This window comes from Serinus canaria, chromosome W (genome assembly GCF_022539315.1).
Source record: "Serinus canaria isolate serCan28SL12 chromosome W, serCan2020, whole genome shotgun sequence".
NCBI lineage: Eukaryota > Metazoa > Chordata > Aves > Passeriformes > Fringillidae > Serinus > Serinus canaria.
In genome coordinates, this window is record NC_066342.1 from 14,554,447 (window position 1) to 14,580,838 (window position 26,392).

The 26,392-nt window shown below is 41.6% G+C and overlaps 1 protein-coding gene across 1 annotated transcript in view; it reads right to left on the reverse strand.

Moving 5' to 3' along the window:
• The window catches only part of LOC103823257 (transportin-1-like), a 153,202-nt gene that overhangs the window by 56,090 nt on the left and 70,720 nt on the right, over positions 1–26,392 (reverse strand). Inside the window, exons 5-9 of the mRNA XM_050986343.1 lie at positions 18,773–18,879; positions 18,079–18,212; positions 11,124–11,205; positions 10,284–10,406; positions 2,913–3,031 (exon numbers count right to left, since the gene is read on the reverse strand). Coding sequence (XP_050842300.1) covers positions 2,913–3,031; positions 10,284–10,406; positions 11,124–11,205; positions 18,079–18,212; positions 18,773–18,879 — 565 coding nt within the window. The remainder of the gene's footprint in view (positions 1–2,912; positions 3,032–10,283; positions 10,407–11,123; positions 11,206–18,078; positions 18,213–18,772; positions 18,880–26,392) is intronic.

The window sequence follows — 26,392 nt, forward strand, 5'->3', positions numbered from 1 at the left end:
ACATGCCAACTCAAGTTAATACTGAAATCACCATGGACTGACCAAGCAACAGCAACAGACTCAGTCTCTCTATATTCTGCAGCCGAGGAGTATTGTTTCTGAAGGTATTCAGACCAGCAATAATAGTCATGCATCTCAATGGCAATATGAACTAAACAAAAATTTCCCTCAAATTACAACTGGAACATGGCATTAACCTGTGTATAGGTACAGTGGCAAGAGGCAACCACACCACTGCTCTGTGGAGCAAGAGAGATTGATTTTAGTCATGGGGGTATTGTGGTGGTGCATCCCCCCCATCCTTGCGCCTGCCCTATGACCTCAGAAACTCTGGACAAATCTTGACTGAACCAGCTGAGCTTGACCGTACCACTTGGGCACTGAAGTGTCTCTGACTGTGCCAGGAGCTCTTGCATGATATAGGTGGGAACAACACTGACCATGACAGGAACATCATCTGCCTGACCAAAGTGAAGAACAAGGATATGCAGTTATCTTTGTTAGCCTTGGTAAATAATTTACCTGATTCATAGCCCAAGTGAAGTGGTACCATTGTTACAAAACCTTTTTAAAATTAATCACAGCCCAAGTGGAATGGTACCATTGTTACTGGACTTTCTAGGAAAAAAGCCCAGTAATTACCAACTTGGGTCAGTGAGGCTCTTTGAGCTCTCCTGGACTGCAGTGGGCTGAGTCAGCACGTCCCTCTGAGTGGGGTCTCTCAGAGCTCGCAAACCCTTAAGTTTGTGATACTCAAAGGACCATCACTGATGATGAGGCCTAGGCTGATATTTCCCCCCATTTACATGCTCCTCCAGGTGCAACCCTTGCCTGTTAGGAAACGCAAAGGAAATGGACGTATTTCACTGAACCTGAGGGGAGTTTTTGATAGGTACATTTACACACATAGAAATAGGTGTAGACATGAGTTTACCTGTGCATGTGTAAATTGATTATGGTATGAATGTTTTTTAGAGTGAATCTATAATTTGGTCACTGTTATAACTGTAATAAATCCTACTGAATAACTTTTTAAATGTTAAATTAGTCAATGATTAAGTGCTGCTAAAGTCTTCTGCACCCTTATCTTTTGTATCCATATCCTTTGCACCCTTACCCCCTTTTGCATTCCTGGTCTCCATACAAATCATTCTAAATTAATTCTAATCCAATTTTCCTATGTATGCTTCTTCTATGTAGTAATAGAGTGAGCCTTGCCATCAAACTCTGTAAAGTCACACTTTCACAAAAACATATTAAAACTTGCTTTTTGCCAGTACCTTTGATGGTGAGTCTGAGAAGCTGAAAGCACTTCTTCACAACAATTACCTTCTGAACTTTCAATGAAAGAACACTATTCAGATTAACACCCATTATTTGGCATTTCTGCAGCATACTTCATGAAGTATGCAGGAGGTATATATTTTATAAAAAAACCTACAGGAGCAAAATGGAACAAGATATTAAACAGGTTTCTAGAAGATCTTGTCCCACTTAATCTAATATAAAAAAACCTCTAAGGTTATAATCAAGTATTGTCAAATTTATATAGCTCCCTAATCAAAAAGACTCGCCAACAAACAAGTTGCTTTCAACAAAAATTACACTGAAAGATAAGAGATATGTAATGTTACTCTTATCTGTTTTACTAGAAATTTAAAAGCTTCTTAAAAAAACCCCAAAAACCAAGGATGAATCTGTTGTAATGCCAATGTTCATGTAGGACAGAAGAGGTTTACAATTTATACTGAGAAGGTGACTAGTATTAATATGTGTGTTGGGAAGGAAATAGGTAGAATCAACAACTGTGTAATCATTCTTTTGTATTTTTAGCTATAAGAGTAGGATTTAAGTAAAAACACTTTAAAACTCAAAAGTGATTTCTCATAACATTGGTTCTTCTGTTTTCAATTCCTATTCCTGTACTGCTACAGCAGCTGCTTTAATCTCCATTCTGTTTTCTAAATGCTTATGAAAACTAAAATTTGAAAAGTCCCTCCCTTTTTTAAAAAATTGCTTTACATCTAAAATGGTCATTTTTGCTGAAAATAATGCATCTCTACTCTCCACACTTTCACTGGAAGAGCAGAATCACAAACAGAACTGCGTTAGTGTTTTCAAAAACCTTCCATGCATATATCAAAAATTGGGTCTTCATTTACTGGGAACACTGAAGAATCTGTTTCCTGCTGAAAAAGTCTTTAGTCTGGAAACAAGTTATTAGCACAGTTGAAGACGTGCAGATGTTTAAATCTCAAGCATGGGTGTTCAATTCCCGTTCAATCAAGGACCTACATTTTAAAGCTTATGATAATTTTTGAAACTTACAATAAAGTTTTTGAAGCTTAAAAAACTACTGTCAGTCTGAAGAAGCAGGAAAAACACATTATAGATGCTTTCAAGCTTAAATTGCCCTGGCAATTGATATGAAATTGATTCCTAAATCTAAATGATCTTGTCATTTTGTTATGCCTTCATAAAGATGGGAAACCCCTGGCATGACTATTCACATAGAAGTATTGCACAGAAATGCTTACAATAGCAGTTGTCAAGAAAACATGTTCATGGTACACCAGATATTATAGGTAATGTCACATGGAAATGTTTGTTTAAGCTAGAGCACATGTTAGTATACCTTTGCCTCCATCTGATACTTAACAGGATGTTAAGCTTGAGATAAAGCACCAGTGACACAGTTTAGGTTGCCTCAGGAGTCAAGTCTGAAATCCTCAGTCTTTTCAGTAACCTCTATGATACAGCCATTTTTAGTATGTACAAGAACTAGCTAGAAGAAACTCCTCCCAAGCATACAGTAAGCTAGATACAGTCTCCAAAAGAGTAACCAGGAAAAAGTTAACTGAAGTTTAAGGATGACTATTTCAAAATTACTAGTTCTAATTCTTAATACTTACTTAGCAAGATGCCGACATAATACATCTTTACAAATTGGCTGTTCAGCCAAAGTCAGCCAAAACTCACAAGCCTCCAAAGCAACATTTTCATCTTGGTCCTGGGTCCTTTGAAGCATATACTACACAAAAAAAAAACCACAATCTTGTATAAGTTTTAAGTGAAGAAGCTATCAACATTGCAAAGTGTGTTTGCAAAAATAAACTATGCTCCCAGAGTAATTTTGTTTCTTTTGGGCAATGGGAAGAAACAGATATAAAAGACTACTTAAGGCTATAGTGAGAATAAGCTGAGACTTATTTCTCAATGCTAGATGATTCAGATTCTAAGTTTTTTCCCAGTTTAAGTGAGAACATTATTACCAAGAAACTATAGACAGAGACCCAAGATAATAAACAGTTTCCTGAGAATAGTGGGGGGATTTAAAAATTATTTTACCGCTGCCCCCCTTCTTCTTTTGAATAAAAGAGTACAATTACACACTTAGTAAGATGGAAATACTTTTTATATCCAGTACCATAAAAAAGCCTCTCTTTCAAATACTGATTATCTGACAGGATGCAATTAAGTAGAACTCATAACAGGGGAAAAAAAAGACTCACTTTTCCCATGTATGAATGGTAATTCAGAGATTCAGTGTCAAATCTTTAAGCTTGCTGTTAAAATTTAAACCCCCTTAAACAAAAAATAATCAAATACCGGCATAAGCAGAAAGGCTAAATATACCATGGCTACATCAGTTTCTTGTACATGACTTCCAAAGCAATTTAGAGAAAGTGCTTGCAACTTCCAAAACAGTAATTTTTGCATTCTTCCATGCCAGCTCATTTCTGAAACAGTTGGTCCTTCCACTCATTTTAGAAGCTTCATGGAAGTCCATGCAGCTACCTTTCATCACACATTGATTTAAAATGAAGAAAATTAATTCTCCTTCAGAATACCATTTTGTTCTCAAAATTAAATAGAATGGGGCAACCTATAGTATCCTTATGCATTTCAGGGATGCAAGATTTGCAACAAACATATCCCTTTCTACAGAACTGCATTCCTACAGGGCTGCATCCAAAGCAGCATGGGCAGAAAGTGGAGAGAAGGGATTCTCCCCTTCTATTCCGCTCTCCTGAGACCCCACCTGAAAAACTGTGTCCAGCACTGGGGTCCCAACACAAGAAAGACATGGACCTGTTGGAGCAAGCCCAGGGGAGGCCACAAAGATGCTCAGAGGGCTGGAGCTTCTCTTCTATAAAGACAGGCAGAGAGAGTTGGGGCTATTCAAACTGGAGAAGTGAAGGATTCGAGACCTTCTAGCACCTTCCAGTACTTGAAGGGGCTCCAAGAGAGCTGGAGAAGGACTTTCTACAAGGGCATAGAGCGATAAGAACAGGAGGAATGGTATTATGCTGAAGGAGGGTAGGTTTAGATTATATATTTGAAGAAATTCTTTACTGTGAGGGTGGTGAGGGCCTGACACAGGTTGCCCAAAGAGGTTATGGACTCCTCTCCCCATTTCTGGCAGTGTTCAAGACCAGTCTGGATGGGGCTTCAACTAACCTCGTCTAGCAGAAGATGTTCTTGCCCATGTGGGGGAGGTTGGAACTAGATGATTTTTAAGGTCCTTTCCAATCCAAACCATTCTGTGATTCTATGAAATGTACTAAATTAAGAACTGATGGCAACAAAAATACTGCTCTATTCTGAGTTATGAACAGAATACAGCTTGGAAAATTTGAAAAATGTCCTATCCATTTGTCTGCAAACTGCATGCTGCTTCTCCCCCCGCTTCACCTTCTCTCTCTCTCTGGGCCTAGCTTAAAGCTATAAGACCCATTTCTGGGCAAGAAAACAGATGATGGGGATACCAGCATCATAAAGTCACCCCAGGACACCATTGCAAGCAAGGTTAATTAATACAACTGAGGTGATTTGGCATTTTTCCCCAGAGGGCTTAAAAATCAACACTTTTGTTGTATTCAGTTATTTGCCACAAAGACAAAACCAGAATGACAAAAAGTAATGTCTGTTTGAAGGTTCTCCTCACACTGTCATTTTGTCTTTAAGCACGTATAATAATATATGCTCCATGAAGTTAGATAGCAGTAGATTGAAAAGGCTACTTACACTCAGTGGTATAAGAGCCATATACACAGACTGGAAATCATAGAATGGTTTGGGTTAGTGTCCTGGTTTAGGACAAATTAGGGGAAATCTCCGAAAGGGAGTCCCCTAAAAACAAACCTCCAACCACCCCTCCCCCAATACCGGGTTCGGGAAGGAATTCCTAGGAGGAGAAAAGTGGAAAATAAAACCTATTTAATAACAAGTAACAAAGGAACATTCCCCAACACAAGAAAAGAAAAAAAAACCAGGCAGTGTTGTGGAGGGTGCTGATCTTCTCTCGCAGACTCCGGGGGGTCCTGGATGTCCCAGGTCCGGTCCGGAGCCGGTACATTATCTTCAGGAGAGGGTAAGAAAGAGGGAAGGAAAAAAAGAAAAGAAGAGTGCAAAAAGCAAGCAAGCCAAGCTAAGCAGCAGCAGCAAGCAAGCAAAAGCAGCAGCAGCCAGCAAGCTAAGCAGCAGCAGCCAGTCAGCAAAAGCAAAAGCCAAGGTGCCCGGTCACCCTCACCCCCCCCCTCCCCGCCCTGCCGCGGCAAGACGGCGGGGGAGGGGAAGAAAGGCACACATGCCAGACACAACACACGATATTGGGATAAAGGCTGTCACCCCACTACAGTTAGAAAGGACCATAAAGATTATCCAGTTCCAATCCACCACCATGGACAGAAACATCTTTCACTAGACCAGGTTACTCAAAGCCCCATCTAACCTGGCCTTGAACACTTCCAGGGATGGGGCAGCCACAACATTGCTGGGCAACCTGTGCCAGGGCCTCACCACCCTCACAGGGAAGAATTTCTTCCTAATATCCAACTAACCCTGTTCTCTAACAGTTTAAAAACATTGTCCCTTGTTCTGTCACTACACACACTGATAGAATCCTTCCCCATATTTCTTTTAGGCCCCCATAGTAAAAACAGTGATACTAGTATCAAAGCAATGTATGGGAAGAGTATTTGAAGGCTTTCAGGTTTTTTTTTAGTATTCTTGTGCCATACTTTATTGAGTACTTTTAATGATAAGCTAAAAAAGTGACTTTAGGCAATGGAAATAGTTGCTTCCTGACAAAAAATTACAAAATATCATAGGAACATTATTCAGAACTGGTTTGCATACTCTGTAACAGTGTTGTGTTAGTCTTGCTATGTCAAACCATCAAGAAAAGAATGATGCACAATGCATCAAGAAAAATCCTTTGAGCAGTAAAAGATGTCGATCTGAAAGCAACAGGATGCAAACAATCTTATATCTTTAGCAACAAGCTGAGTTTCTCTCTTATAACTTCATATTATCAACACCATTCAAGTAATCTCATTATGCATTGCAAAATAAAAAGTCAGGACTTCTATTAAAAAAGATCTTAGGCACCACATGCCTGGCTAAATATGCTATACGAATATACAAGTGTGTCATGGTTTGACACTGGTGCAATGCCAGCGTCTCCGTGAAAATATATTTTCTCTAGTGTCTGCTGTGAGATGTGACCAGGAATAGAGCAAAGCAGGCTCCAACTTAGGAATAAAGGGGAAAAAAATTTTATTAACTTACAATTATATTTAAAAAGAAACACACACAGAACTCAGAATGAAAACCTTCTAAAAACATTCTTTCTCCTCCCACCAAATTCTCAATACATCACAGTAGGATAAAACCTTGGATTCTCAATTCAGTTACCACCCCTCAGATCACTAACTCTCAGTCTATCACCACCCTTCAGATAATCAATTCTCAGTTCATCAAGAAGAGAGGAGTCCGTCTTGCACCATGGGCTTCTCCTGGAAACACAGTTGAAACCTCATGTGTTTCCATGTCACACATGTCACCGCCCAGAGAACATTTGCCATCATGACATCTTCCTTCTATGAGCAGTGCTCTCACCACTGCGCATGGACCAGAGCTGCTTCTAGAGTTTTCTTTTTAAGGGTGCTTTGCCCAGTTCCAAAAAGAGCACAGTCTCTCACTTTTGGGACACCTGTCCGTCCCAAATTTCACCCCCTGGGGCTGAGGGATCTCAAGAACAGAGATCTTCTTCACTGAAAATTGAGGGCACCACCACCCTCCTCACCCGTCGTCTCTGTTCACGCACTCCTTCACATCACATCACTGCACTCTCTTGGCTCCAAGCCATTGCCTCCCCCTAAATGCAGTCTCTGTGTCACAGGAAAAATGGTTCAGTCAATGGCTATACAAGAAAAGTCCAGCCAAAGGCCACTCCATCATCTCCTCCCACCTAGGATTCTTCTCAACTTATCTTGGACATCTTTCACTTGCACAAACTTGCATCGCACTTGCTCATTTCCTGCTATTCCACCTCTATCTCTCTCTTCATTTAGCTCCAGGAGGATCAGCATTTGTAAGGTTTCTATCATCTAAGAAAAGGGTTAAAATATCAGGCTCTGGCTGTCCAGAACTCCGACGCTGGCCCTGCCGGGCACCTTCTCACTGCACCCCCCCTTTCTCCTTCTCAGCCAGGCCATGATATCAAATTTCAAGGTGGCACCAGCACAGGCACAGGCTCCCTCTCTCTCTCCCTCGGGTGGCGGGGGGGGGGAGGCTGCCCGCTGTCTCTCAGGGTTCCTCCACCCTTCCATCCTGCAGGGGCCTTCACCTCCCTTCTCTGTCCAAGGCCCAGGCCTACTTCACTCAGGCCTCGTGGCTTCCCCTCCCCCGCCCAGCCTGCAGCTGGGTGGGGGAGGTCTGAGCTATTTCACAGACTGAACCCAAGAGACCTTCCCCCTGGGAGTTCTGCTTTTATCCCCCTGTGTTCTCAGAGGCGTATCCATGTCCTCAGTGGCCACACCAGGTGCCAATATTCAAATCTGAGCACCTATTGGTTTGACCACAGCATCCCAAAAAACTCACTTCTTAAACCAGGACAAAGTGCAATCTAATAACTGAAATCTATTAGGTCAGTCTACTTCTGATATATCCTGTTGTCATGTTCTCAGACAAAGGAAGGAGAAAAAAAAAACCACAGAGAAATTCATATCTGCTTCTGCTCACCTTGAAATACATGTTCAAAAAACCCACTGAAATTGAAATTCAACCACCCCTGTTCCTCCAGGAACTTGGCAAAACAGTTAATATTAAACCTGTCTAGTTTAAAAGCACGACACTGGCCAAGACCTTCTGTCTTAGAAGCACTACCAAATTATTAATATTCTTAACTACTTAAAAGTAATTCTCCATAAGCATAAAAAACCTTACTGTGCGGATACCAGTTTCTTTCTTTTTAAGAATTCCTTCAGTTAGAGCAGCCACTATTAGAAACATTCAGCTTGGAGGTATTCAAGCTTCAAAAGGGCAAAACCGGACTCATTTGAATAAAAAATAGTCAGTTCTCAGATATTACACTGTCACATATCAATATGTATGTATACAGAACTGGGCAAATCAGTAACAGTACACAGTGGTCCCAAAACTGTGGAGGAAGGAGGGGAAGTCTGATCTTCACAAAAAATTCACTACTGCTGTCTTTTGTAGAGAAGATGCCTAGTAATAAGTTTCCCAAAAAAAGAAGGGATACAATGAGAATACATTCTTTGATCTTCTGGTTGCTGACATAATTTCTACCTGCAAAGTCCAGAAGTTCCTTACTGATTTGTTTGCTGACAACCCCAAGTTTGGTGCAGTCGACACGCTGGAGGGAATGGCATCCAGAGGGACCTGTACAGGCTCGAGAGGTGGGTCTGTGCAAACCTCATAAAGTTCAGCAAGGCCAAGTGCAAGGTCCTGCACCTGGTTGGGGCAATCCCAAGCACAAGTACAGGCCGGGCAGAGAATGCATTGGGAGCAGCCCTGCCGAGAAGGACTTGGGAAGGGTAGTTGACAAGAAGCTCAACATGAGCTAGCAATCTACACTCGCAGCCCAGAAACCAACTGTGACCTAGGCTGCAGCCAAATCAGTGTGGCCAGCAGGTCAAGGGGCAGGGGGTGTGGGGGGATTCTCGTCCTCTACTCCACTCTTGTGGACATAAGGAGCTCTTGTGGAGCTGCTGGAGTAAGTCCAGCAGAGGCCATAAAGATGCTCAGAGGGCTGAAGCACCTCTGCCATAAAGACAGACTGAGAGAGTTGGGAGTGTTTAGTCTCTTACCAGTTCAGAAACCTGTTCAGAAAAGAAGGCAGATTGTAGAGCACCTTTCAGTAATGGAAGAGGGGTTGGAACCAGATGATCTTTAAGGTTCCTTCCAACCCAAACCATTCTAGGATTCTATGATTGCAGAAGGGTGAAGAGTCAGAGAAGTTATCACTTGTTGACAATATAATCTTACAAGCTTTATTCTCTCTCTCTCCAAAAAAGACCCCCAAACCAGACCAAACAAAAGAAAAAAACCCAAACTATCTCAAGTAACAACAATGCCTACTTGTCCTGTGTTAGATGAGAAGATATGTGCCAGGCTTGGTGTCATGGAGTTCCAGACAACACTAGACAAATACTACAAGTCACCTCAATTTTATGCCCCTCTAATGCCTTTGTCCAGAAGCATAAAAAAAAAAACCCTGCTTCATATTGTCTGGACTTGGCACTTATGGAATTTGACGCTGGATTATGACCCATTTCTTCTTATACGTGCATGAGAAAGATTCTGATCTTTGTTCTATTTCTAGTCTAGCAAGTAGTGTATATAAAGGCTATCTAGAAACTGCCAGTGTTTCCCAGAAACATGGAAATTACAACTCAGTTGAGCAAACAAGTACCAGTTGATTGGTCTTCTGGTAGGCAAGTCTGCACTAATCTAGAATAATCAAGGAACTATCCAAGGACACCCGCCTATAAAACTGAATGCAATGGCAGGCAGCTTTGTAAGTAGCTCAAAGAGCATCTCAGATATTTAAAATTACATTCCTTATCCTTGCTGTGGCAAAAGAGCCAAAAAAGGTGACAGCTTCAATGTGTAAACTGTAACAACATCAGCACCAGAAGGAAGATTTTTAACATGATCTCACTTGTAGTCAGGCAATGCCTGGCTGCTCCATGGTATAGCTGATCCTGGCCATTTCAGGATCAATTAACTTAAAGAAGAATGAAGAACTGCCATTTGCACTGTCAAATACAATGTCACGTTGGCAATTAGCTAAAAAGAAACTTTTGCAACTTCAGTCTTGAAGGAAAACAAAGAGTAGGCAAGCATAAATGGAAAACAAAGAGTAAGCAAGCACAAAAGTAACACACTTATTCTGAGGTATGCTTTTATTTTGCTATTATTTCTGCAATTCCAAACATGTTTCAGCATACAATCGGAGAAATAAGACTCACCTCAACTATACTAATCATATGAGGAAGCAGGCGATCCATTCGAACTTCTAGCAACATTACCAGAGCACGACAAACATTTTTGCGTACTTCAGGCTCCTCATCACCAGCCAGTGCAAAAAGATTCTGTTGGAAAGTAATACCAGTAGAAAAGCCTCAATTCATCTAGTTTAACTTGTATTAAAATTTACATTATTGGCAAACTAAAGTATGCAAACATGTACTTCTGTACCATCCTACCCCACACCTCAGAAAACTGTATTATTTCCTAAAGACATATGGTCTAGCAAATGAACTCTTCAGACTTTTAATGTGTATTGTTACCCAGTGTTTTGGTCATGTGTACATTAGAAACAAGAACATTATTCCCTGATTTTTTTTTCCTTAAACATTAATTAAGTTCTGAAGCTAGAAAATGCCTTCCGAACATAACAGCAGCAAATAAAATACCCTGGAAAAGCCAAAATATCATCCTTCTAATCCACATTCAGTAGTAGTATTCAGAGAGACCCATAATCTAGACTCAGTGACATGGTGATCCCTGTACTGAATTCTCCATCACACATGTGACAGACTGCTGCCAGTACCTCTATGCAAGAAGAGCTTCCTGTGTTTATGAAAAGGAAGCATTTTCAAAACAGTATTTCCTTGGGCTGGGAGAGTGCTTAGACTAATTTAAGCATAAGCCTGCAGAATGACTTTCAACCCATGGGGACTGAAGCTAAGAATGGGAAGCCATCAATGTGGAGTTTAGGGGTAGTGGAGGTTGTAAAACATCATTTAAAGCTCTTGATAAATTAGATATGTTATTTGACTTACCCCTCCAAGCAAAAACGCACTCACCTCAATAAAAGAATCTATGTGCAACATAAGAGCTTGAGTTCTGCTGATGATAAATTGATTGACACATGCAACAGCATGAGACCTACAAATTGAACAGTTAAAGTATATATGTTTTTCATGTCATAAACATTTTCTAAGCTGTATATAGGCATCACAGACATTACAAAATAAATAACACCATGTCTTAGGTTGCAAATGCAAGATGTGGCTGGGGGGTGTGTATTCTATTCCTATCTGTTAGAGGTGGGGCAGTTATCTTCTGTTAATTGGGCAGTTTCTTGATCTCTTCCACAACCAATCCTCCCTCCGGGGAGACATCTTCTGTTAATGGGCCATTGAGTGTCACTGCATGACTGATAAAATTGCATCATCCCATTGTGAGATGCTCCACCCAGAGGGAGGAGCCAAGCATTCCTACCTGGATATAATTGGAGATTTGGAACAACACAGGCAGCCTTTTCTCACTGGATTCCCAGAGGTAGGCTAGGCCAATCTATATTACCAGTGGACCTTCAGAGGAAAACTACATCCTTTCTACAGGCTCATTGCTTCAACAGAACTGCATCACTCCAGGAGGACTGCAGCCACTATTTAATCAGACTGCTACCAACACCCTGACCAGCAGGGTGTCAGGTTGTATTCTGACTCTGTCAGTGTTTTGTATTACTACATTTTTATTTTTATTTTTTCCTAATAAAGAACTGTTATTTCTACTCCTGTATCTTTTCCCGAGAGCCTCTTAATTTCAAAATTATAAAAAATTGGAGGGAGGGGGTTTACATTTTCCATTTCAAGAGAGGTTCCTGCCTTCCTTAGCAGACACCTGTCTTTTCAAACCAAGACACACTGTCCAAGCATATTCTAGAGGCAAGGGGGATTAAATCTGAACATCTATATTGTTACCAATAAAAATTAGTAAACCACATTTTTAAGTACTACCTTATACTCCATAATATCTAATAAATAATTTTAAATTAAGTATTCAGTAAATAAGAACCATAGCAGAATGACTACCTGGCACATTTGTTCCAAACAGTATGTAAGGATGGTCTTTTTCAGTATATTATGATTATCAATTTTCTCTGATATTGTTGCCAGGTAAAGACTCATTTGTACCTGGTGAGCTAACACAATACTTATTCTTCAAGGACCACTAGCCTATGGAACCACACAATGTTTTCTATAGGAAGAAGAACTGGAAAGCAGGCAGCCCAGTTATGCCAACTTTTACCAGTTAAATAGGCGGTCAAGTATGACTTTGGGGTGGCCAACCCCCAGGGACCACCAAAAAGAACCTCAGGACAGAAAAATACGAGTAAAAGGGAGGGAAAATATGTTAATTACTTTGGGGAAATGATTATAATCGTATGTTTCTTCTGGGAAAGCCTATGTATATGTATGTAAAATCTAGCATATAAACAGGCGCTCTTTCTGTACTCAGGATGCACAATATTTTGGAGGAGCTACCCCCCTGTGCATCCGGCTAAATAAATAATGCCTGCTTCTTAACACTACATTAGCGTGAATGAGTTTTATTTTCACTGATTTTTGGAAACAATGTTAACAATTCCATGCAAGTTAACATGGTGAAATTTTAGCATGCCCTTCTGTTGTAGGGTGTTTTTATACTTCGTAATACTTTGTAATAATTTTGGTTTTGTATTCCAGTATTTTTCCCAAATGGTTTACCCCAGATTGTACCCCCCTCCCTTTACCTGTGTAATCCCTTTCCTTTGCTGAGATCATCCCCAAATCCCTACCCTGGGTCTCTGTCAATCACTCAGCATCCCATCCCCTCCATCTAGAAGTTTCAGTCCAGGATGTCAAATGATTAGCCAGAGGCTAGGGGTCAGCCCCCCAAGTGTTACCCCATACGCTGTCCTAAATGTCTATCCCCTAGTATCCATCCCTTAGGGTCACTTATAGGTTAGCAAAATGTTGTCTACTTTAGGTTTCCACCTCCCTTTAAATGCAACCTTGGCACCTCCCCCCCCCCCCCCCCCCCCCGGGGCTCTCAGTACCCTCGGGGCACAAGAGAGTGTCTCCCAGCTGTTGGCCGTGTCGGGGTTGCCCCCCTGCTGTCTGCCGACTCGGGGCTGGCCGGGGTTCCTGAGAGGCTCCCAGAGAGACAGCCTTCTTAATTGCTAAGTATCCAACTGCCTTTGCAAGATTTTCACCATTTAATGAGACCAATATGCATCAGTAATATAGTTGTAACTTAGAACAAATACACACTTGCATTAGGATGCATAATAAAACAATTGTGGTAGAAACAAACTTAAAGTGAAGAGCTGGTTCTTTATTCCATTTCATGCAAAGCCATTGCTTACAAGTCTTTTTCATTCTCAGAGACACAAAAGCCAAATTACATAAGTGGAGGCACAATATAAAGCTACATTTAAAAGCCTCTGAAGATCCATTCATGTATTTTTTACCAATCTAACTCCAAACATCTAGTCTCTTCAGACATTTCTTGGAAGAGAGTCTCATAAAATAGTGTTCAAAAGTTCTCTCTTCACAGATTTAAATACTGATAATATTTAAATACTATTAAGTACTAATGGTATTTTACTGACACAACTAATATTCTTCATACTTCAGTACTGTGTACTGAAACCAGTCAACAGGTAAGCAGATGATCTGCTTTAAAGCTGAAACTGGTTTACCTATTTCAAAGCAAAAACTTATCTTCCTATAAGTGCCAATTCATGCTTTTTATATATTTTTCTTAGTGTGCATCTATTTTAGGGGAGTTTCTAAATCTTATTAAATCCCATCAAGATTTATTCCTAGTTATACGCTTCCTTTTACTCTTCACCATCTATACTACTGCTGGCAATAACTGAGCCCTCCAAGTTGTAGAATCTTTTGATATAATTTTCAAAGAGGAGTCCAAAAAACACATTTCAGAGAATCACCCAGAATGATTGAGGTTGGAAGGGACCTCTGTAGATCATTTGTTCAAGTAGGGCCACAAACAGCTGGTTGCAGAGGAGCAGAGGACCACATCACAACAGTGTGAGAGACTGGAAGGATTGATGGCTTGAAACATTTTGGGTGCACGTGTGGGGGAAGGGGCAGGTTGGGCCTTGCTCTGGTGAGGCAATGCCCTGTTCCGCACACCCCACAGCCCCTGGGGCCTGTATCCCAGCCCTTGCAGGGGCCACCAATCACTGGCACATTGGAGGCAATGCTCCACACCCTGCCCCTGGAGCCCCAGTCTAGCCCCAGAGTGTAGCCACATTTCTCTTCACAGAGAAAAGCAAGGCACAATTCTTCCCAAGAATATTTCTAGGTTTCACATTCTCTGAAACTCAGAGAATTATCAAAACAATTCTTATTTATTTGCTGTGCCTGTGTTGTGCCAAAGTAGAATGCAATATGGAGATTGTTTACCCAAAGTGATGGTGTTTTGTTTCCTTGGCCTATTAGGGCCAAGTGTGTGTGTGTGTTGGGACTGTTGGCTGACAGTCACGAGATTCTGTGCAGGTGTGTGCAGAGTTGAGTGCTTGGCAGATTCAGTTTAGATGTAATGTAATATAGTATAGAATAATATAGTATAATAAAGTAATTAATTAGCCTCCTGATAAGATGGAGTCCTCCTCATCACTCCTCCCTGCCATGGGGGTCAGCCTGTTTTGATACCTGAGTGGTCAGATGACTGGAAGTCCCACCTGGGGGAAGGACCCAGGAAAGCCAAAGGGTATTTAACCAAGGACAGAGGTGAGCACATGTTTTGACCCTACTTCTTCTTGGAATTTCTATCAGCTGAACACTGTGGAACCAGGAGTGGTAGCTTGTGGTATTCACAACGGGACAGTCACGAGAGAATCAAAGATGAGCGCAGTTCTGTGCAGTTGTGAGCAAGAGTGAGTGCTTGGCAGATTCAATTTAGATGAAATGTATATAGTATAGTATAATAAAGTAATTCATTAGCCTTCTGATGATGGAGTCAAAAGCATCATTCTCTCTCCCTCACCACCATCAGAGTCGCCTTTGATTTACAATGGTAGCTATATTTGTTCTTTTCTATATCTTTTTTTGTCTGTCTCTCTCCTTCTTCTTCTAATTCCCTCTTCTTGGAGCTTTGAGTAATTTAAAGTTGAATGGGCTAAGTTAATGCTTTGAGAAGTGTTGAATGAAGAAGTGTTGATTGAATGCTGCTCTAAACTTTTGCCAAAATTCTCTGATTTTACAAAGTTGACAGTAATTTTTTTTTGTTGTTTTGACCCCTTGAGAATATCTTGTCAGTATTTCTCCTGCATGTCAAACTCAGAGTACATGAACAACCATAAGCCCTTTTAAGAGTCTCATCAAGCGAGTTTCTGGGGCCTTACAGATGGCTTTTGAATATCTCCAATGATGGGGACTCTACCACCTCTCTGGGTAACCTGTACCAGTTCTTGGTCACCCTCACAGTAAAATAAGTACCTCCCAATGTTCAGAGGGAACCCCCTGTGTCTCAGTCTGTGCCCACTGCCACATGTCCTGTCACTGGACACAACTGAAAAGAACCTGTCTCTGTCTTCTTTGCACCCTCCCTTTGGGTATTTATACACATGGATGATGTCAGCCCTGAACCCCCTCTTCTCCAGACTAAACAGTCCCAGCTTTCTCAGTCTTTCCTCATGGGAGAGATGCTCCAGTCCCTTTATCATCATTGCGGCCCTTTACTAGATTTCCTCTAGTAGCTGCATGTCTCTCTTGTACTGAGGAACCCAGAACTGGGCATAGTACTTCAGGTGTGGCCTCATCTGGAGGGCGAGGGGAAGGATAGCCTCCCATGCTGGCAACACTCCAGCCCAGGATGAGATTCACCTTCTTTGTGGCGAGGGCACATCGCTGGCTCATTTCAGGGTGACATGGTTTGACATGAGAGACATTTATGGAAGTAATGCAAAGCTTCCAACCACTAGAAAGCTGGACACACCTCTGTGAAAAACACATGTTAAAGATGAAAGAAACCCAGGAACTTCTTTTGCTTCTGGCCTGGGGACAGGTAACAGGGCTCGCCGGCCCCCCATCTTGGCCAGGCTGGGCTGGGCAGCCCTGCCGCAGGGGGCTGGGCAGCCCTGCCGCAGGGGGCCGGGCCCCTCTCCGGGGGGGGATCCAGGGGACTCCGAGCGCCATTCTGGCCAGACCGGGCCCCCAGCAGCTACCAGGCAGGAAGGGGGGTGAGGCTGCAGAGCCCTGGTTGGAGCAGGGCCAGCCTTGGCTGTCAGGTCCCCTCCCCCCCAGAGGCAGCCCTGCAGCTGTGCAGAGTGGTCCTGCAGCTGGAATTGAACTCAGAGAAAACCAAAGACCAACCATGAAGCCGATCCTGACACAGCTGCAGCTCCTGCCACAAGTTACTGGCAGGTCAGATGATCATTTGCAGGACCCAGTCGACATGTTAACCCTTTCAGTGCTTCAATCCTCCCTCGAATAAGAGAAAGGAACAAGATGCAAGCATGTAAAAGAACAACATGAAGACATCGAGCTCAGTGAAAAAGAAGTCAAGTCCCAGATGGGAAGGATGAGGAGATGCCTTGATTTTGGGGCTGAAATCCTCTTGTAAGCTATGGAGAAAGTTCTCTTTTTCCTTATAATGCATGAAACTATGGGGAGATGAAGGGTTCAAATTGATATCGAGCAAAGGCCTCCATCTTAAAGTAAGCAGATGTTAAAATAGCTGTGATCCCATGAGAAGTTTGAACAGAGAAAGAGAGATGACTAGTCCTGTGTCCCCAGGAGAAGATAATCTCTGTTCCCAGGGATTAAGATGATTTTAGAAATACATGAGAACTTTTGCCTTTGAACAGCTCATCTTTAAAACAATACCCCATAAGTCGACATGGCCCATAGACAAGCTGTGGGAAGGCTTGTGGAAAATGGGAGGGACTTCACAATAGCAGATTTCCCCGGGCAGCTGCTAGTCATGGAAATTGAGAGCCATGAGAGGACTGTTTTTTCCTCTTGTGAAGAAGTCTCCATAACATGAACAAGAGGAACTTCTCTCCCTAAGTGAACTGAAGAAAGACTATTTTAGAGGTGGTAAACTGACTGGAAATTTTAGGTTTTGTTTCTTTACATTGTCAGTGGGAAGAAAAGGTTGTGAGGAGAGAAGTGTTCTGAAGGGTTTGTTGTGATTCCTACTACTTTTTTTTCCTTCTAGTTACTTTTAATAAAATTTTCTTTATACCCTCTTAAAGTTTTGAGCCTGCTTTGCCTTTCTCCTAATCCTATCTCACAGCAGGAAGTGAGTGCATTGGTGATTGGCCAGCACCAAAACCTGCCGCACTCTCTGGTGCATTGGGCTGAGAAATCTTAAAACTGGGGAAATCTTAAATTGGTGATCCAAAACCCCTACACAGGGTAAAAGCTACTGTTCTTGTTGATAAATATTAGCAATAACAAATTAATTTTGGAATTTTTCTTCTATACTTCTGTTACTTTGGAGAAATTATTACTGTATTAAAGTAAAAGGATGTTGAACCGATTTAATTTGATATATCTGAAAGATAAAGAGCTTTAGAAGTTTTTGTGGAGTTAAAGCAGAAAAATACTTTTCTGCAAGAACTCAGAAACCATTATCAGCAAATGATTTTTTACTCTTTAATTGCTGCAGTCGTAACAAAACAAATGCAAGATAGTTCTTTCTAATCAGAATTTGAAATTTTAACTACAGCATTGAAACTTTCATAATAATATGCAAATTCTTTAAAAATAATTTGATTTTGAAAGTCAGACAGATTTTTGATTTGGAAGATGTATAAAGAGGTGAGGCTGATCTAATAACTAAACAGATAAGCATGGAAATGACCAATGCATGAAATTGATGTGCCTTCTCACATTTGCATATGCAGGATCATTTTAAAAAACTAAGTATGTTTTAAACTGATGTAAAAATTATCAACCTCGCTGCTCATGTAAATACATTTTAAACAGATAACTTTAGTATAGAACCTAAACCTACCTTATTTTTGGACTGCTGTGTTTGAAGAACTGCAAGAATTTAGGTATCATGATATTGAGTGGTCGGTCCAATACATCACTATCTAAAATTTCAGCAGAATCTTCGCATATCTTCTGAAGAGCACCAAATGCACCCTGTTTAAAAACAAAATCAATCAAACAAACAACAACAACAACCAAAAAAACCCAACGCAAAAGAAAATCTGTTATTTTACATTTTGAAGAAAGCAACATTTCAGGGTTTTTACAGAACAGGTAATTTTACCAAAAGACTGCAGTAAACGTACCTAATTAACAAAGTAAATGTAGCTAACTAAATATGGAGTTAAATAAAAATAGCCTTAAGGACATTTTATTTAAGCACTTTACATTGTCATCTGTAAGATCTCAAGCTGGATGAGTATAACAGGTAAGTGGTGATTTTAATTTTAAAATTCAGTGCTCATTTATTTAATCATATTTTCAAAAATGCTTAAAAACAAGATTTTTTTTAAAGCAGACAAGATTTTTCTCCTCATAGCCTAAAACAATTGAGCAGGTATTTATTTATTTTCCTTCATGAATACTGGAAAAAAAGGATTATATATGTGCATCCATATCCACACAAAATACTGTACATATATATAGTATCTATGAAGAAAGGCAAAAAATAATCAAATTTACAAGATAATACATTTCAAAATAAGTCTCCTTACCTCACAGGTATTATAATCTTCAGAGTCCAACAGGCTGCAAAGCTTTGGTAAGAGGTCAGGCCAATTCTGCAATTCCCCTTTTGAAGCAATGGTTGTTATCAGAATGCCTAAGTGAATCAGAGGAATAAAGGAAATGAGATCTCATATATCTTCACAGGTTTCACACCATTTTTCCTCATTTTACTCTTCTCAAAGATCTAAGGAGTTAAGAAATTTCTTGTTTTATTAAGAGCTGTCAGGCATAAAAAGAGGAAGTATATTTAATTACAAAGGATATTTGAAGGGCTTTGAAATGCAAAGGCAGGTTGCCCCTTCCTGCTATCATGAAGGGCTCAGATGTGAGACATCAAGCACAAAGTAATTCCAGTTAAGGTAATAATCATGTCCAAACACTGCAGGGCAGGTTCTGCTCTTAGTTTACTAAAAACTGTACAAATCTTGACCTCCAGTAGAGTATCCATCTCAAGTCACTCCCTCTTTATTATGATACAAAAGGTATGAACACTGGAAGCTGTCATTCAATAAAATGATAACTCATTACTAAATTATGTGTTCATAACTTAACTATGCTTACACAAAACATTAAGGGCACATGCTGATGTCCAGGTGTTAGAAATATAAATTACTTGTTGGTAGAATTGCCTTGTTGAGGTTTAGGGCTTGACATGCTTCAATGATCTTAGTCCTAGGGGGAGGTTACCAAAGCTTGGGAAGAAGGATGTACCCCTGATAGTGGACACAAAGAATACAGAATTTACAGGCCATAAGGATATTTGGCAGAACTCCCAAGAAAAGGAAGAAACTAATAAAGCCAGCTCAGCAACTGTGTTGAAATCAGCTCTGACTGAATAAAAGGTAATTCTGGCAGGGGGAGATTGTGACCACTGACCCAAGAAACCCACAGACCCAAAAGAAGAGGAAGACTGAGCATATGGACTAATTAGCATGAGAAGCAAGAGAATCATTAACCAATAGAAGGTAGAATACTAATTAATAAAAAAACTGGGTAGCTTGTAGACAATGAACATTAATGCCTTTGTTTGCTAAAAATGTATAAATAACATAAAGCTTTGATGACTGGGGAGCCAACCTTTTGTGGGTTACCACCCAGCTCCCTACTTTGTGCCTACTACAACAAAGAAAAAGAAGTACCTCGTCTTCAGTGTGTGAATTGGTGCTGTGCACAGGGCAGAAGGCCCACGTTCAGTACAAAAACTCTAAGACAGATACCTACTAACAGCGTACACACTATGGCAGGTCATCCAGTGATCAGCTGTAGGGGTTGGCTGATTCAGATACAGCAGAGAGGATGACCAAAAGAGTCACTTCCATTTTTAACACATACAGAAATGCAAGGAAAAACTAATTAGGTGACAGGAATGGGGAAGGCTGCTTATAAACTAGGACTATGAGTCCATTTTGCCTCAACTAATAATCTCCCAAATAAAAAGTTATGAAAAAAAAAAACTTTCCTAAGCTTTTTCATCGAGCTAATCACCATATATCCTCTTTCTTTGAAATAAAATGTTCAAGTTGTTATTAAATATACAAGAATACAGAACAATATTACACAGAAACCTCCTAAATAGATGTATTTATTTCCTGGTACGTTTGTGGGTCCTAAACATATGCAACTGTATTTTTTGAACTTGAATCCATATTTCAATGTTGACACAAGGTTTTTTAAAACCTGTACCACACAGCACAAAGAAGTTTTACAATGTTAGTCATTTCAGAGTTTAAAAAAAAAAAACCTAAGTAAGGATACAACAATGTGTAGTTATCATTGCATCTCCAATCACAGTCCTAAAATAGACTCTATTGCCATCTTTATCATTCTCAGTGAGGTGACTTCTGAGAATGGGATTAATCAGTTTGCTTCCATCTTGATCAAAAGGTATCAGCTTTTGTTTGGGTATCATCAGATGCTAAAGACTACAAATGCTGCATTACTTCTTCCCTGATGCTATTTTGATTAACTTGCTCATCGTCCTCTCAGAACTCAAGAGATCTTATTTGTGATTGGCTCATGAGGTTGTCAGTGCTTGAACAGCAAAAATACATATGCATCTGTGGTGATTTGACCCTGTTTGGATGCCAGGTACCCACCAAAGCCACTCTATCACTCCCCTCCTCAACTGGACAGGGGAGAGAAAATATAATAAAAGGTTCATGAGTTAAGGATGGGGAGAGATCACCCACTGATTACCATTATGGGCAAAACAGACTTGACTTAGGGAAATGAGTTGAATGCATTAACAATCAAAACCAGAGCAGGATAATGAAAACTAAAACAAATCCTAAAAAACACCTTCCTCCTTCCCAGGCTTAACTTTATTCCTGATTCTCTATCTCCTTCCCCCCACAGAAGGGCAGGGAAATGGAACATGAGGGTTATGATCAGTTCATCTCATGTTTCTGCCACAGTTTCCTCCTCAGGTGAAGGAGTCCTTCCCCTGCTCCAGCGTGGGGTCCCTCCTACGGGAGGCAGTCCTCCACAAACTTCTCCAGCACGAGTCCTTCCCACAGGCTTCAGCCCTTCACAAACTGCTCCAGTGTGGGTCCTTTCCATGGGGTGCTGTCCTTAAGGAACAGGCTGCTCCAGTGTGGATCCTCCATGGGATCACAAGTCCTGCCAACAAAACTGCTCCAGCATGGGCACCCCTTCCCACAAGGCCCAGGTCCTTCCAGGAACCTTCTCCAGCATGGGATTCCCACAGGGTCACAACCTTCTTTCAGGCATCAACATGCTCCAACATGGGTGTCCTCCATAGGCTGGCTGCAGGTAGATCTCTGCCATGGGCTGCAGGGGCACAGCTGCCTCACCATGGTCTGCACTATGTGTCAGAGACTGAAATAGTTCATGCCTCAAATGCTGATATAAAGTTTTGCCTATTATAGCAAAACTGTATGAAGAAGCCCACCCCTGCCTAAAAGATGTCTGACTGGGACTTGAGACTGAAAGTCAAACTGATGATTAGAAACCCATTCTTCAGTCATCTCAGGCCCGGGGAGAAGGAAACAAACAAGGAAAAGAATGAGAGCCAAACCCAGCAGCCATGCTGAGAGTCACCTCTGTCTGGGTTTGGGGTGGGGGAGACCACAGCCCACAGAAGCCAGGTTTACACAGGCTCCCCCCTGAAACGAAGAGGGGGGAGGTTTCAGGTGCGTGGGTGTAACCTCTGGTCAGAGGCAGCGAATACCCACCCTCCCTTACACAAACTGGCCCAGCCGTGGAACCCCCAACTCCACAGGCCACATCCACAGGACATTCATGTGAGAGGCAGCTGAGGGGGTGTCATAATCCATCAAAGACATTCCAAAGCACTACCCAGAGGCCTTGCACCACAGGATTGCACATGATGCAACAAATCCAGAGTCTGCTGCAAGAAACTGTTCCCCCCTCCAGGGGAAGTACCTGGACATTGCCACCTGGCCTGAGCGTATATTAACCCATTGGATTCTATGCTTTTCAGGGGGACCTTCACCCTCAAGAAGACCAGAAGAAGAGGATCAACAGGATGCCATCAGGATCTATGGAGTGGTGATACTTTCCACTTAGTAAGGTGGAGACAGACTTTCTCCCCCCCCCCCTTCCCTATTTCTTTCTCTTCCCTTTTCTTTCCCTCATATTTACTATCAAATAAAATCCATACTATTGTCACTGGCATATGGTCTCATTTGCACCTTAATTTGGGCTGAGGAAGACCTAAATAATTTTAATAACCAGACCCTAACACTATGGGCTGCAGGGGAATCTCAGCTCCAGTGCCTGAAACACTTCCTCCCCCTCCTTCTGCACTAACCTTGGTGTCTGCAGAGTTGTTTCTCTTACATATTCTCACTCCGCTCTTCTCTGACTGCAATTATATCTGTGCCATAACTCTTTTCCTTCTTAAATGTTACTCCAGAGGCATTACTACCATCACTGATTGACTCAGCACTGGCCAGCAGCAGGTCCATCATGGAGCCACTTGGCATGGGCTCTGTCGGATATGAGGGTCAAAGAAGTCACCCCTGTAATCCCACTTGCTACTAAAACATGGCCATGCAAACCCATTACAGCATCTGAAAGAACAGCTATGCCAACTTATATGCTAACAAGGAAGCCTAGGCAAGTAGCAATATTTTTACACCTAGATAGTATGAAGAGACCAGTGAGTACTGGACCAACCTCACTATTGGGACACAAACTTACAAGGATTCAATACTTAATTACATCACACAGCAGGGTAAAAAATACTAAATAGCAACTCTTATAATGTATGCTTACAGTTAATCAGTTGGTGCACATCTTCAGAGTTCATATATGCTTGAATAATCCTTGCAAAGACCACTTGAAGTTCAACTGTAATTGAGCTACTAATCCACATTTTTCCTCAAATCAAACAATAAAATGCTCAAAATGAAAATGCTCAAAATAAATATGCTTAAAACACAGTCCCTCCCCCAGCTGTCACCACCATCAAACGACCCTAAAGGTGCAATCCAAACACAGCTGTAATATATTCTCCTAAGAGACCTGTCTGATGCAGTTGCCAAGCATCTCTCCATTATATTTGAAAAGTCATGGCTGTCAGGTGAAGTCCATGGAGACTGAAAAAGGGAAATATTGTACCCATCTTTAAAAAGGGTTAAAAGGAGGACCCTGGAAACTACTGACCTGTCAGTCTCGCCTCTGTGCATAGGAAGATCCTGGAACAGATTTTCCTAGAAGCTCTGCTAAGGCACACGAAGGAGAGGGAGGTGATTCGGAACAGCCAGCATGGCTCCAAAAGGCAAAACCTCCCTCACCAACCTGTGGCCTTCGACAACGGAGTGACTCCATCAGTGGACAAGGGAAGGGCTACAGATGTAATTTATCTGGACTTCTGTAAAGCCTTTGACACTGTCCCCCACAACATCCTTCTCAGTAAATTGGAGAGGGATGGATAGGAATTAGTTAGACAGTCGCACTGAGAGGGTATTGGTCAACAGCTCAGTCCCAGTGGACATCAGTGACAAGTGGTGTCCCTCAGGGTCCATTTTGAAACCAGGGCTATTAAACATCTCTGTCAATTACATAGAAGATTGAGTGCACCCTCACCAAGTTTGCAGATGACACCAAACTGAGTGGTGCTGTTGACACACCTGAAGGATGGGATGCCATCCAGAGGGACTTGGACAAGTCAAGAAGTCAGCTCATGAGAACCTCATGAGATTTAAAAAGACCAAGTGCTGGTGCTGCACCTGGGTCAGGGCAAACCCCAGTATCAATACAGGCTGGGGGACGAACGGATTGACAGCAGTCCTGCCAAGAAAGACTTGAGGGTGCTGGTGGATGAGAGGCTGGACATGATCTGGCAATGTGCACTTGCAGCCTAGAAAGCCAATCATATCCTGGGCTGCATTCAAAGCAGGGTGGCCAGCAGGTTAAGGGAGGGGATTCTGCCCCTCTGCTCTGGTAAGACCCCTCCTGGAGTACTGCATCCAGCTCTGGAAGCCATAGCACAGGAAGGACATGGGTCTGTTGGAGCGAGTCCAGAGGAGGCCACCAAGTTAATTAGAGGGATGGAGCACCTGTCCTATGTGGAAAGGCTGGAAGAATTGGGATTGTTCAGTCTGAAGAAGACAAGGATCCAGGGTGACCTTTCAGAAGCCTTACAATACCTGAAGAAAGCCTACTAGAGAGATGGAGAAAGACTATACAAGGACATGTAGTGACAGGACAAGGGGAATGGCTTTAAACTGAAAGAGGGAAAGGTTAGATTGGAGATTAGGAAGAAATTCTTTATTGTGAGGGTAGTGAGGTCCTGGCACAGGTTGTTGAGAGAAGCTGTGGATGTCCCATCCCTGGAAGCATTCAAGGCCAGGCTGGATGGGGCATTGAGCAACCTGGTCTAATGGAAGGTGTTTCTGCCCATGACAGAGGGGTTGGAACCAGATGATCTTTATGGTCTTGGCCAATCCAAACCATTCTTTAATTCTATGTTATTCTTCTATTATTTAGATATCTCCATTGTACTCCCCTGACAACTCATTTTGATACCAAAAAGGTTATTTCAATTTCTACTGTGACTGTGAGTGTTTAGCAGAGAAACAAGGCCTGCAGAAACTGCTCTCCAAGCAAGGCCACTGGAAGATAAAGAAGAGACATCTGGCTCAGAAATCCAGCTAAAGCAAAAACAAGGACTGAGTTTAGGAACTTGGGAAACATGGGGAGGGTTTCATGGTAATGGTCAAATTATAATATGCATGTAGTAACTGTATATTACCAACACACTTGTAGAAACGAGGGGGCACATTAGGATGAGTTATCTCCTGTACCACTCCAGGTGCCTGAATAAATGATGCCATCTTTAACACTAAATTGGTGTTAAGGGGTCCTATTCAACCATTTTTGGTTATTTGGTGACACTTTGAACAATCAATTAAGCACAAACTAAAATCATTACTGTCATTAAGAAAATGAAGCATTAATAAAGTTCACAGTAAAGCAAATTCACAAAGGGATGAGACAGCAGGAAAAGCAAAGAGATGGACATTTTCCTCTAGTCCAAAGCCCTTAACCCAGATGTCTGGAGAAGGAATCCTATAGAGAAAGCAAGGGATTCTAAAGGTAGATTACTTGTCCTGATTTCATCTGGGATAAGAGCTCATTTTCTTTTCAGCAGCTGATACAATGCTGTGTTTTTGATTCAGTATGAGAATAATGGTGATAATACACTCATATTTTGGTTGTTGCTGAGCAGTGCTTACCTTGAGACAAGGGCTTTTCAGTGTCTCATGCTCTGCTAGTGAGGACCTGCACAAGAAGCTGGGAGTGAGGATAGCTGGGACAGCTGACCTAAATGGCCAAAGGGATATTCCACACCATAGAACATCATGCCCAGTATATAAACTGGAAATGGGAGGCTTGGCCAGGAGCTGCTGATCACTGCTTGGGGACAGGCTGGGCATCGGTCACTGCATGATGAGCAACTGTATTGTACATCACTTGTTTCTTTTGGGTTCTGTTATGCTCTCTCTCTCCCCCCCCATAATTACAAATATTATTATCAGTAGTATTATTAGTTTAATAACAACAACAGTAATAATTTGTTTAGATTAATAAATTGTTCTTATCTCAACCCATGAGATTTACCTTTTCTTTTCAATTCTCCTCCCAACTTGGGGGAAGATGGGTGTGGAAGGGGTGTGAGTAAATGGCTGTGTGGTTAAAAGTTGCTAAAAGTTGGAGTTAAACCACAACAGTCCTTTTTGGCACCTAATATAGGGCACAAAGGATAAAAATAACAGATCTTAACCAGAGCCTGTTAAAACAAATTTGTTATAAGTATTTATTTGTTGCCATCTTATTTCAAAAGTTCCATACCTTCTTGGTCTTTTCTCATGGGCAGCTCCTCACAGTACTGACTCCTTCTTCTTCACAGGCAACAATTCTAACTCTCTTCACAGCACAACCAACAAACTCCAACTCTCTCTTCACAACCAGCTAACCCACTCTTTTGTAGCACTCTTCTTATTAGACACCGCTATGGCCTATTAAGGGCAGGCCTGTTCCTAATCTTTGGTGATTAGTACAGCTGCAACTCCTCAGGTGTGAGACTACTTTCTGCACTATTTTCTTACATTCTATCC